Genomic DNA, 14,174 nt, shown 5'->3' on the forward strand with positions numbered 1-14,174 from the left:
ACTCTCGCCGCCTCCTCCCGGGAAGAAGCGGAGGCACCGGCGGCCCGGGGCAGCGACGAGCCGGGCCACTGAGGCTGTGCGAAAAGTTACTTTTTGGGAGTGCGGAACTGGGGCCCCGTTGGTGTACTGCTCGGAGCAATGGGTGAGTGGCGGCGGGGGACGCTGTCAGAGCCGGGAAGGGAGGGAGGGAACCACAGGGTGAGGGAGGGAGGGAGGGAGAGCGAGGGCGCGCACCACTGAGCGTTCACACTCTTCTTATTGACTTTGCTCGTGTTTCTACAAGTTGTTAGGAACACGCTAAGGGTCAGGGCGCACAGCAGTTCAGTCTGAACGCTGGCTACTGGGTTGCTGTTGATGCCATTTTCTGATTTTAAAAGAAGGGAGCGGTGGCATCAGCAAGCTCCGCAGTCTTAGTGGAGGACCAAGTTTTGTTTCACGTAGACTCACACACTCAGAACGTGAGGGGAAAAAAAACAAACAAACTGTAGTTTCTTCTAGACCTTGTCTAATCGCGCGGGTCTCCAGGCGGGGCGCTGGGGCTCAAGGGGTAGCGGCCCAAAGACTTTAGCGCCGAGGCGAGAAGGAGCCTGTTGCAGGCGTCAAGACCCATCTCCTTGCCCGCTTCGGAGACTTTTGAACACTTGGAGCGGCCCTGTGTCCCACCACTTTGTTTGCTTGTAGTGGCCGCAGGCACCACCGGAATGGGGGGGGGGTCCCACTCGACCTTAGTGGTTTGGGGCCACTGGGCGAGACTCGGGGACAATAGGGTTTGGGAAAAGCCCAGGTCCCTAGTCCGGGGTGGGTGCATCCGCCCTGCCTTCTTATGCGGGCGGAGGCCGAGTGGTAAACGGCTGTCCCAAACTCCCGGTGCGTGTCCCCGCGCGCCGTGTGTTCGTTTTGCAGAGCCAGCCTTTGGGGAGGTGAACCAGCTGGGAGGAGTATTCGTGAACGGGAGGCCGCTGCCCAACGCCATCCGGCTTCGTATCGTGGAACTGGCCCAACTGGGCATCAGACCGTGTGACATCAGCCGCCAGCTACGGGTCTCGCACGGCTGCGTCAGCAAGATTCTGGCGCGCTACAACGAGACAGGCTCGATCTTGCCAGGAGCCATTGGGGGCAGCAAACCCCGAGTTACCACCCCCACCGTGGTGAAACACATCCGGACCTACAAGCAAAGGGACCCTGGCATCTTTGCCTGGGAAATCCGGGACCGCCTGCTGGCTGACGGCGTGTGCGACAAGTACAACGTGCCCTCGGTGAGCTCCATCAGCCGCATCCTGCGCAACAAGATCGGCAACTTGGCTCAACAGGGTCATTACGACTCCTACAAGCAGCACCAGCCGGCGCCGCAGCCGGCTCTGCCCTATAACCACATCTACTCGTACCCCAGCCCCATCACGGCGGCCGCAGCTAAGGTGCCCACGCCGCCCGGGGTGCCAGCCATCCCCGGCTCGGTGGCCATGCCCCGTACCTGGCCCTCCTCCCATTCCGTCACCGATATCCTGGGCATTCGCTCCATCACCGACCAAGGTAAGGGCTCACGGGCCGGATGTGTGGACGTTGCAGAGTCTTTCTCTACACCCTCGCTGGTGTCTCGGTATCTGCGGCCTCCGAGCCCGCGTCTATCCCACCACCTGAGGCTTTTTCCTTTCGAAACTATGGAGTCCTCCCAGGGGGGTGTCCTGATCTCATTAACTTGAAATTCATGCCCTCCGTTTCCTTGCCACACACAGTCTCCTGCCTCATCTCAAACTACCAGACCCATAACATCCCCCCATCCCCAACACATGGTTCGCATTTTCCACCCTCCCCCGCCTCTCTCGCCGCTGCTGCCTCAGACCCGCTCGCTCACTTGGAGAGCGTGGCCCGGGTTGGACTGGGGGCTCAGCCCGGGAGGACTGAGCGGGCGTGGGGCTGCCGGTTGCAGACACCGCTGCGGGCAGCTTGTTTGGGGATCAGATGCGGCCGCGAGGAGTTGGGCACCCTGTGGAAATTGCAGTATTCTTGGATTCTGGCAATCAGGCCAAATTTGCTCAGGCAGGAAGTTCAAATGTCACCTAATTGGTTTCATTCTTATGCTTCACTTCATTTTCCTCGGAAACTGAGGTCCCGAAGTTACTACTAGTAACTTGCATGTTACTGCATTGCTCATTCTGGGACTAATTTTCTGCTTTATTTCTCTCTCTCCCTTTTTTTCCAAGAGCCCCCCACCCTGGCCTTTACCTTAACAGACTTCACTATTTGTATCTTAGGAAGTAGCACCAACCACCGTTGTGATGGAGACAAAATGCGTGGTGATTCCATCTTGTCCTCTCTTCTTTCCCCCTTTCCCCACGCCTGTGGCTTCTCTTTAGTGTCTCCTGGTCCCGGGAAATGCCAGTGGATATCTAGTACTTGCACGTTTTCAACGGTGCCACCCCGCTGTTCTCTTCCTTTCTCACCCTTGACCTTGTGGTGTCCCCAGTGTCTTTTCTGGTTGGTAAGAAGGATTCCCCGAGCACCCCCCCCCCCAGCTCAGTAGGCTTCTGCAGACCAGAGTTTGTTTTCTTTTACTTCATAGTTAAACAAAACAATACAACAACAACAAGAAAAACCAGCATTAGCTTCTTTCTTGGTAGGGGTAAAAAGTCAAAATGTCCTAGATGCAGAATTAAAATAATACAGAGATAAGAGCCTACCTTTTAAATTTGTTGGCCAAAAGTTTAAAAAGCACAGAAGAAAAATTAAATAGGATGGGGGGGGATAGTTCCTTTAATTATTTCCTGTCTTTCTCTGTTGTCACCACATTGGCACAATTATCTTTTTAAGTAATTAAAGCAGAGCCTGATTTCTCATATTCTTGTTTTCTGACTGTCAATTTACAAGATCCTTCTAAGGAGCTCAGTTTTGTCTTATTTGGGGCTGGTTGGAGCTTTAGTTGGAGAGAGTTTGCCCTTGATTTATAGGATAAACTGACCTCAGTGACATTTAAAGGAAGCTCCTGTTCATGGGAAAGTGTGAGATCAGCAGAAATGGGGGCTCACAGGGGGATCTCAATTTCTTAAGATAACTTCAGGCTTGTGCCCACCGATTGCCTTTTGTCTGGGAAGGCAAAGAGAGACTGGCAGTTCTGCGCCAAAACACGGTTTCCTGGTGCAAATTGGAACACAATCTAATCCTTTGGAAAGGAGGAGGAATAGTTAAAAAAAAAAAAAAAAAGACTGACAGATTTGAAAAGACAACTGTTCTTCCCCAGGGATCCTACAATCAGACCAAATATCAGTTGGAAAAGTAATGGAGTATATGGAGAGGAGCAACTGTTCGTTCTAGATGTTGATTCTGGATGCCAGCTTTAAACATGTTTTCTGACAAATCCATGAACATAAGATGATTATTTCTATAAGTGATCACTTCTACAAAATGATTGCTCCTTCAAAGCACTGTGTCAGATGGAAGTATTTAAAATCAAGTTGTAGCGGCTTTATCAAACTTCAGTCCTCCACCCATAGGTCCCAAAGACAAAAACACATTGCTCATAGTCTTCAAATATCTCTTCTTTAAAACTGCAGTTGGCCATTCAAAGATGGCAGTGGTTTAATAGGCACACCTTTAGGTATTGTGGTAATCATTTTACAATGTATAATTTTCTTTGTTTCTCTATTAAGAACATAAAGGATAACTGATGGTTTTACTCCTTTCAAAATACTTAATTCTACCTTCATTTTCTTAACTTTTTATTTCATTAAAAAAAAAAACCTACCCTCTCTCTATAACCTTACCACTGTCACTGGTGGCATTTACAGGGGTAATTGTAATATTTATTTTCTGAGTCATATGCACATAACCTCACATATTTAACGTGTAGACATAGAGCATCAAGGGTAGTCACACACAAGTTAGGCACACACAAGACAGAAACTATGCATGTATATTTTGCATGTGCATTGTGGCCATCACGTAGTTATTTGCTTGCAAAGGACTTTACAGGTCTTTTGTCTCATCTATCCACCTAAGTACTAGATCCCCACAGCACAGTGAGCATTTTTCTAGATGTCTCTGAGCAGGAGCACAGGCCAAGGACGGTTAGGCCAAGGACGCTCCTCTCTCCCTTTTCAGTCTGCGCCAGTCCCAGTGTTCGTCAATCCCGAGTCAACCCTGGGTTACGATTGGGATGAACAGCTTCACGTGTTCTTTCCCTAATTTGGGAAAACTCCCAGGTTCTTTCCATTCGATTCCTCGGGGGAGCGAGCAGGGCGGGGGGAGGAGAAAATCAAAGGCTTTTGAAAAAGGGAGAAAAAGAAACCTTCCCGCAGGCCTCGGTGAAAGAGCTCGGAGAGGCCTACTCTGAGCGAGCCAGCGTCGCGGGGCCCTGGGCTGAAAGCCGGCGAGGCCGCGCCTGGGACCAGCGCCCCCGGGAGGCCGAGGGCAGGGGTCGGAGCCCTGGAGCTCGCGGGTCGCGTCTCAGGCCGGGGTGCGCGGGTTGGAGCCCCAGCTTGACGCCTTCTCGTCCTCCCCAGGAGTGAGCGACAGCTCCCCCTACCACAGCCCCAAGGTGGAGGAGTGGAGCAGCCTGGGCCGTAACAACTTCGCCGCCGCCGCCCCCCACGCGGTGAACGGGCTGGAGAAGGGAGCTCTGGAGCAGGAAGCCAAGTACGGTCAGGTGAGAAGGCGAGGGCCCCGCCGGGTGGGCCGCGGTGGCCGCGGGGGTTTGGGCGACGCAGGACCCAGTTCTTTCTGGGCCTCGACCGAGGGCAAGCCCGGGCCGACCGGCGGTCACGGTTGGGTGAGGCGGGACGGAGGCCTGGACCTTGCAGGGCGGAGTTGAGCCACGACCCCCCGCCGCGGGCCCGAGGGCCTGGGGCGGTGGAAGCGCCTCCAGGCCTGTTTGGCCTCTGCAGGCGCGGCCCCCGAAGCCCAATCTGCTGCTCGCACTGGGAATAGTAACCCAAGGAAGGCGCTTCCGAGGGGCCGGGAGAGCGGCGCCGGCGCGGGCTGCCTGCAACGCCCGCGAAGCGCACGCCGGGGGTCGGGGCCTGCGGGCTGGTGGGCTGCGGGGTCCCCAAGCTCGCGCGTGTCTCGTACGGCGGCTCCCTGCAAACACGCCGGCGTAGCCTGCCCTGTGATCGTTTGGAGAGGGCAACCAGATAAACCTAATAAAGTTACCATTTCCAGATTAAGGGTCACGTTGTAATCTCCCAAGGGAGGTTTGTGAGAAAACCTCAAATTATACGGACTGGCTGTGGACCGTTTAATTTTTCTTTCCCTCTGTCCCTCCCCCGACTCTGCAAAAAGAAAAATTAAAACACTCGTGTTCTCCCGCCCCCCTCCCCCACCCGGAAAAAATTAAGCAACCACCACCACTGACGCCCTAGAGGTTTGAGTCTAAACTCATCACCAAGTTGGAGTCAGGAGTTCAAAGCCCCGAAAAGCAAGCAAGCAAGCAAACAAACAAACAAACAAACACGGACCTTAAAGCAGCTTAAGGTTTCATTGAGCGGGTCTGGGTAGATTTGCAAGGTTCTTAACGCCAAACTCCAGTTCCGAAGCCCCCAAATACCCAGTTTTCGTTTTATTATTTTGAAGTCCTAAAACTCCTAATGTTTTAGCTGTCAAAAAGCAGCGTTTTATGTGATATGTAACTTGTTGCTTTTACTCACTTGCGAAGAAAAAAAAATCCTAATTCTCATTTTCTCAAACGCCATTTCCACTTCCTTTTCGCTCCCTGTTTTGTTAAAAGAGACTCATATACGTATTCTCCCGTGACAAAGATCCTCGAAAATAGCAAAGAAAGGGTCCCTTTCCCGTATCTGTTTCTACTGTAAAGAATGTCATGGAGAAATTATACGAAAATTTGTCGTTTTCTTTTTAAAAAGCTCCTTATCATAAAGAAGATGCAGTAGGTACAGCGGTTAGGAGCTCCGATCTTCTGGCACCACCGCCACTTAAGCAAGTAATTTTAGCGCCTCCATTTTTTTTTCATCTGTAAAACGGGGAAATAATAGTCCCAACCTCAAGAGATGTTGAGAAGATTCAATGAGATAATGCAGTCGTAAGGCGCACAGTAAACCTCCATTAAAAGTTACCAGTGGTTATACATGGCGGTTTAGAGATGGTCTTCCAAAAACAAGCGATTTTGAGGGGTGGGGTGTGTGTGAGCATATACTTTGTTTGGAGAGTTCATGGTCAAAAAGTGTCAAGGCGTGTTGTTACAAACAATAGAAGGAGTGTATTTAAAGCATCCAGCATATTAGCTCGCGTTTAATAGGTGCTCAGTAGTTTTTATTAGGTCATCATTTGTTGGAATAACATCGTGAAGTATAGAGTCGAAAAATAGAGTATAGAGTATAGTATAGAGTCGAAAATAATCTTTGATTATTTCATTTTTTCCTCCCTTGAATTATATAGATCTAGTGTTTATACTCATTTAGAAATGGTTAATTTACACACATACTTCAAACAGACCACTTTAAAATAAAAATAGAACTGATTCAAAAAATCTGTATATTCTGAACATGAAAGTTGATTACATTTTATACGCTGATTATTACTGAATTATGATATTTATAAAAGCAAGTAAATTAAAGACATAAATGGCTAAATAAGCATTGTTCGAAGTACCTAAGAGAACAAGTTCAATTTTTTTCCAGAAGAAAAGGACATTTATATCAAACTTAAATTTGGAAACTTCTTAATTGCAGGATGCTAATCTTCTGTATTATCATGTGGTAATATAATTCAGTTGATGTAAAATTTCAAAACTTCAGAAGTTTCTAAGTACAATTAAATCAGTGGTTATTATAATGATCAAAATAGTGCTTAATGATGAAGGTGTGCTAAGTAGGTAGAGAAATTTAGGCTGTGTCATTTTGTGAACAGTTTTGGAACTTGGACATTGATTTCCTGGAGGGTAAAATTCTATACTAATACTTGCTCATAAACAAAAAAGCAACGGTAAGGTGTGTTGTGTGTGTGTGTGTGTGTGTGTGTGTGTGTGTATGCATTTCCCTCACCAATATTCAAAGAGCAGCTTTATTTTTAAGTTATTTTTCAAAATGTTATCAGCATAAGTATATTTTAAAAACCAAAATGTAAACTCAGGTAACATTTTTCTATTTGTATAATGAACAAAATTTGAAAGTTTTTGGCAAAAAATTCTCAAAAATTATGCACATAATACTTTCAGGGCACTTATAATTTTTATTAAATAGTGCAATATTATATGATTCAAGTTTCATTTTAGTACATAAAGGAGGAAATTGAGAATTCAGAATCATAGGATTTAGAGCATAGTCTTTTCCCAGAAGACACCTGTAAAATTACTAAAGGGACTGAATTGACAACTGATTGTAGGTACTAGTGATTACCGTAATCTAGAGTTTCTATTTCCAGCTTAAACTACAAAAAAGGATGCCTGATCGCTAGTAATTAGAACCTTATGCACATTTCAGCTATATACACACCTATCTTTTGTTTTTAAACCACTAATTTAGAGTATTCAAACTTGTCTTACTCATTAAGATGAAGTCAATACTTTATATTACTATTTAGAAGTCCTTATTGTCTACCCTTGAGGATAGAAGAAAAAATATTTATTTGTTTTGGCTTTCACCTGCATTTAATATTGGGCTAGAAATCTTTAATCTCTAATTCTGAAAGGCAACAATGTTCTCTGGTTCCTAATGGCTGGTTCTCTTCTGTTAAAACAGAAAACCTTTACTGAATGCAGTTGCATGGCAAAAAAAGGGGAGGGGGGGGCTTTGGAATATATCTACCCTTTTATATGGTACTTAGTGAATTAATGCATTTTATTTAAACAGTTTATAAATAGTTGTATAGTTCTTGAAAAATTTTCTACAATTGGGCATACTTTCTCAGAAAAAAATATGTTGTATATCTGGTACTCTAACTGAAGTAATCTGAATGTTAGATTTATAAGCTTTGCATATCTTCAGTTTTGGTTAGTGTAGGTTAACTCAGACAGCAAGATTAATATAACGTTAGCTACAAATTGAGATGTCAGGAATGAGGAAAAATCCTTACATACTTGAACTGAAAAAGCTAAGAGTTAAACAAGCTGTGAAAATGATTGGATTTGGAAACATAAATTAATCTGAAATTCTTACGAAGCATTAATTTGTATATTGTATTAGAAATATAGTATTTCAGAATCCTGAATATAACTTTCTAGTACATTATTTTAAACACCGGTTGTCCTTGTAGACATACTGTTCTCATGAAAATATAAATGAAGTTGCACTAGATTTTTCAACATATGAAATAGTTAATTTTATGTTAAGTAATTTTATAATTTTGCAGAGAATCAAAATGTAGGCAAATGCCAGTAGAAAGTGTTTGAAATTCATGATGTCTATTATGGAAAACATTCCTCAACCTGGGTAGCTTTTAACTATTAGTGTCTTAAAACAAGATTAATGATGTAGCAGTAAAATGTGTCATATAAAATACAAAAAAAAATAACTTAAATTTTTTTCATGTCTACCTTAATTTTAATATTTTGGAAATATAAAATTTAGGGAAAAATTTTAAATAGCAGCTTTCCATTACCTAGAGACATTTAGATCTGCAATGTGATAACTAAGCATAATTAAGATCTTTTTGGATGAATGTTGAAACCATATTTACAACCATCATTTCATTTTATCAGATTTGTTTTACTAGGTCATTGCATAATGAATTAAGAACGGTAGAACAACAGTCAAACAAAGATTACACCAAGAAGAGCAAGAAAATCTTGTTTATTTTCAGATCTGAAACTTTTTCTTGCTTATGTTATGGAGGCTGAAATTCTAGGCGAAGCACATCTCTATTTGTGGCTAAATCTACTTTACTATAAAGCCAAAGTAAACTCATTTTATAATAAGGGGAGGACCAGGTAGAACTGATGAGTAGATGAAAGATTGTGGGTAGAGGATTGGGCGCTGCTGTTTGCATTTTCTTCAAGGGAGAAAATGTTGAGTAGACAATTCTCAGAATGTGAAGACTACTGTCTATCACTTCTAATTGCCAGACAGTTGTCATACCAGTCTTCCCCCTCCCCCCACTCCCTCCTCCCGCCATGGTCAAAAGCGTTTGGATCTTAATGCATTTCCATTTTCGGGGGGTGGGGGTGGTGGTGTGTGGATAAATGGAACAACCATAAATCAAATAATGAAATGGCTAGATTAGAACTTTTATTTACTTTTTTCAACAGCTTTATTCATTTTGCTTACTTAATGTATAATGCTTGTTCTGTGATCAAAAGTGACTTTTTATTTTTTAAAGCAAGAGTATCAAAAGGCTGCACTAAGATATACAAATGGTTATGAAACACCTATGATATGGCCCATTTTATGAGGATATGAGATGATTGAGGCAAGCCCTGTTCTCAAACTATTTATAGTCTAGCTCTCTGCCAATATAGCTTCTCAATATACTAATTTAAAAGCATGTTTTTAAAAAATGGCAAATCTGTTTCTAAAATTTTAGAACAAGTAAAATGAAAACTCATTTTTTTCATTCAAATCTTAACTAGACATTGTATTTTATGTTTTTTTTCCCCCTAGACTATTTTCCTTAATACCAGTGAGATAGAATCTGTTTTGTTTTTTTGCTTTTTTTTCCTAAAAACATTCAACAAACATTTAACTTTTTCTAGGGTATGCTGTTTGGTCTATTTTACTATGTATTAGTAAATCTCCTTGTCAAAATTAGGTGGAAGATCATTTGCTTCAGGGAGATCCTTGTATAGTTCTTTAGAGGAAAGGATTCTCATGGCTTTTATGGAAGATCCACATAAAAAAGCAGTTGATGGATTGAGGTCTTATTTATGGAATCTTTAGGTAAAGTCATTTTCAAAAATGGGATTTCCATTACATGCCCATTGCTGGAGTTTCATTTGGAAAATTTGTTTACTCTTCTCTGGGGATTCCATATGTTGGTTGATTTATAAATCATATTTACAATCCAATTAAATAGAGTAATTTAGCATGTTTGCTCCCACTATATTTATGGTGTACATTTGGTAGTCTCTACTCAGCCTAACTAGCTTTTCAGATTAATTACATGCCCTTCACTGAAAACATTAAACAGATTTGGGAAGTTTAAGTCATGTACTCTTTTACTGGAAAGAATAAACAAACATCAATGCTACCTGTAGTTGTTTTCCTTTGTGGTGGAAAATTTTACTCATTCAGTGATTGCTTCATAAATAACAATTACTTTACCCAGTAGAGATTTATATCTTTTGCCAACATCATATTTCAGAATTAATATGAGAAAATTGATGTGTTTATTGAGTCACTAGAATGAATAGTAAAGGTGGCAGGCACATTTTAAAGTGTGTTTGTCATCTCTTGTTTATGCTGCTTTTTCTAAATTTCTAAATCTGAACTTTACAAGTGAGAAGGAAAGTTGAGACAAAACTTTTTCACCCCAAATCTGGGTCATAATTTAACCTGAGGGAAAGCAAAGAGCTATTTTTATACTGTTTAAAGATTTCTGTTTTTTTTCTTCTTTTCTCTTAAACAAACACTTTAAAAATTTTTTTAAAATATAATTTATTGACAACTTGGTTTCCATGCAGCACCCAGTGCTCATCCCAACAAGTGCCCTCCTCAGTGCCCATCACCTACTTTCTCACTTTAGCCTCCTCTTGCCTTTTTTCTAACAAGACGAGGAGATCAAACCTCCCTGAGCTTCCCTTATTCATCCTTTCTGCAGTACAGAGGGACTGCATCACTAAAATGATACTAAATATGTTGTGGATTTTAGAAAACTTTGAAATACTTAAGTCACCAAATTTGTGTTATTAAGTATGAGAAATTGGACAAATATGGAACAAATTAGTAGTGTTTACTTTATGCCCAACAAACAAATGTAGTCACAGAATAAGTAAGGCACCTGAAGGTAGCAAAGGCCTAAATCCAGTGTTCTTCCTCCCCTAAATCCTAGGAGCATTATCTGAGATGAGAGTCCACTCCAGCCTGATTTCTCAGGAGGGATGTTTCTGGGAAAAAAGAAATGGGTCTACCTAAGGGGATGGTAGACATTGCAAGAGAACAGCTGAAGAGCCCCCAAATAAAGGGGACACATCACAGAGCAATGGCTCTAAGGGCAAGGATGTAAAGGGAAGATGGTGAAGCAAGTGTTTCAGAGATAACTATAATTCTGGATGATAGAAAAAATGCAAAGAAAAAAGAATGGGTAGAAAAAATTTGGCTGTCATGAAAAATAAAATTTATCAACACATTTTTTGGCTAACTAGAGCACTGTTTCTGTCATGTATAACATTAAGTAGTTTAGCCTTATGTACTTGTAAAATGTTGAGCAAAGGTTTTCACTGTTAACCTTATTTTATGATCTTGACATGGTAAACAGGATAAAAAATTAATCTAGAATGGAAGAGGCTAATACAAATGCAAATACCTTTCTATAACTGGATCAGAATGATTCCTTTCAAAACTAATTGCTCATGGGTTATTGGGAAAATCCTACATGAACATGATTGGAACTATAATCTCTATGCAATGCTAGATTTCTTCTACAATTTGATAGCTATCTTCATACTCATCTGCTGAGAGCCTTAGAGTGAGTCTCCTTTGAACCATTCTCTGATAAGCCATCCTCAGAAAGGGGGGAATTGTTTTGTTTTGTTTTTTTTCAGAAGCTAAGAAACAGAATGAGGGTCTAACAATGAAAATAGGGTTCTAGAAGAAGAAAGAATCTTTTACAAGATGTTATATCAAAAGATGCTCTAGTTTGAGATTAAATTGTGTTTGTTCTTTAAATGTCCTGGCGAAGCAGGAAAAGATTTGCTACAGAGGATCCTGTGTCAGGCAGGGGTGATAACTTCTTTTAACACATGACCATTGATTTGCCAATTGGCCCAGGGTAAATGGCTAAATTCCTTAATCTACATTCTTGTGTATAAAAAGAGGATAAGGATTTCGTTTATATTTTAAAGTGATGTGCAATGATTTCTTTGTTAAAAATAGAGCACCATCCTATAGGACCCTTGAAATACATTTTAATTTCAATTGAAATCAAATTAAAGTAATATTGTGTTGTAATCATTATATATTATCTTGCCATTATTATAAACCCAGTAGTTTATAATGAGTTACAATTCACCAATCTTCATTATTCCATAAACGATGTTGGATATTTCTTGGTGCCTGGGACATAGGGCATATTCAAGAAACCTTAGTTTCCTTTCCCCTTCCTCATTTTTCAAAGAACAGGCACTTTGACAAACAGAACAGGATCTGTGTGTTCTAACAGACCAAGTACACAAGGTTAACCCCTCTACTTTTATTCTTGTCAGAAATCCATGAGCAGTGTTAAATCATACCCATGTGTTTATTCTATTCCATGTATTACTCTAAATGGAGAAAATCATTTTTTTTTAATTTTTTTTTCTTTCCACGTTTTTATTTATTTTTGGGACAGAGAGAGACAGAGCATGAACGGGAGAGGGTCAGAGAGAGAGGGAGACACAGAATCGGAAACAGGCTCCAGGCTCTGAGCCATCAGCCCAGAGCCTGACGCGGGGCTCGAACTCACGGACCGCGAGATCGTGACCTGGCTGAAGTCGGACGCTTAACCGACTGCGCCACCCAGGCGCCCCGAGAAAATCATTTTTGAGAGCCCACCATTGCATTGTCATAGATGTGGAAGTGAAAATAACAATCAAATGAATTAGGAAACAATTTCTATGTTGTAATTGAATTAGAAAAAGTATCTAACACAAGTCTGCTCTTTTCTTACCTCTAAGGATTGAATCGGTTTTACTACTAGTAATTATATTATACATTTACTTTCATTAGGAAATATGTTGATGTATGAATTCATTCACATCTCTGCCAGGAAACAAGTTTACTCTTTATTTCTAAATAATGTAGAAATTGAGGGGGGGAAAAGTTACTTGAGATACCAAGTGGTCATGCCAGAATCAGGATAGGAAATTGGGGTGTTTTTATTGTTGTTAATAGTAACAATACCAACAGTTAACTTATTGGATGCCAAGAGAACACTGGTTTCTAGACAGAGCTCCTTGCCTGGGCTGCTGCATTTTGTTTGCAAACTAGGATTTTACATTTAAATTCCTTTCAAGAGACTTACCAATGTGGCTTTTAAAAACTCATCACAGGACCCCAAAACTTTGCAAACCAATATTCCAATTTCAAAACCACACATATGCAGTTCTTTTATATTCCAATAGACAGTTTTCTTGTTGATAAAATAGCTCTGGAAAAAAATATCCCCAATCTTCATTTAAGAACTCTTATAAGACAACTGCCTGATTTTGCATGTCCTTTGTCCAACAGGCATTTTCAACATGACCTTTTAAAATACGGCCCATGTTTTATTTAACAAAGGTTGTGCTCATTTTGAGAGTCTGGAGTGACAGCCTACACTCCGTGCCCTTCTTTACTGGAAATGAAAGCTATGCCAACCAGGCCCTTCACAAATGCTTCAACAAAAGAGCCAAACAAAACCCAAGTACGGGGAAGGTTGACAAAGGCATCCGTATAGCTGAACAGCTTCTGAGAGTATTTAATCACCATTAATTCTTTCCTCACCCTGTATTTCCTTCCTATAATTCCAAATAGCAAAGCGAGTACTATGAATTTTCTTGTTGTAGCCTCCTCAAAGCCTTTGTGGAAAGAATAATATCTTGTTTTTTGGGCCTTATGTTTAAGCAGCAAGACTGTGAATGCATTTAGAATATAAAGATCAGATCTAAAAAAATCAGAAATTAGAGTCAGAATATTGCTTCTACTCGAGGAACTTACATTCTGCCTCTTTCTTCCAACCCCTGAAATGTCAACTACTACAATGTAATTATTTTCACCTCTTCTCTCTTCCTACTCTTAGGCACCAAATGGTCTACCAGCTGTAAGCAGTTTTGTGTCAGCGTCCAGCATGGCTCCTTATCCGACCCCGGCCCAAGTGTCGCCTTACATGACCTACAGCGCCGCTCCTTCCGGTTATGTGGCTGGACATGGGTGGCAACATGCCAGCGGCACCCCACTTTCCCCCCACAACTGTGACATTCCCGCATCGCTGGCGTTCAAGGGAATGCAGGCAGCCAGAGAAGGTAGTCACTCTGTCACGGCTTCTGCACTCTGATGGGAAATTCTGTCCGCGGCAGCTTCACCCGGGTCTCCCCTCAGCACACCCTCCCCCTCTCCCCT

The 14,174-nt window shown here is 42.1% G+C and overlaps 1 protein-coding gene across 1 annotated transcript; it reads left to right on the plus strand.

Moving 5' to 3' along the window:
* The first annotated feature begins 701 nt into the window (after positions 1-701).
* On the plus strand, positions 702-14,174 carry PAX9 (paired box 9). The gene is made up of 3 exons (XM_032593524.1): positions 702-1,530; positions 4,497-4,639; positions 13,855-14,174. The coding sequence occupies exons 1-3, from the start codon at positions 702-704 to the stop codon at positions 14,107-14,109; spliced, it is 1,227 nt and encodes a 408-aa protein (XP_032449415.1). The 3' UTR covers positions 14,110-14,174.

Source organism: Lynx canadensis, chromosome B3, assembly GCF_007474595.2.
Source record: "Lynx canadensis isolate LIC74 chromosome B3, mLynCan4.pri.v2, whole genome shotgun sequence".
Classification (NCBI taxonomy): Eukaryota; Metazoa; Chordata; class Mammalia; order Carnivora; family Felidae; genus Lynx; species Lynx canadensis.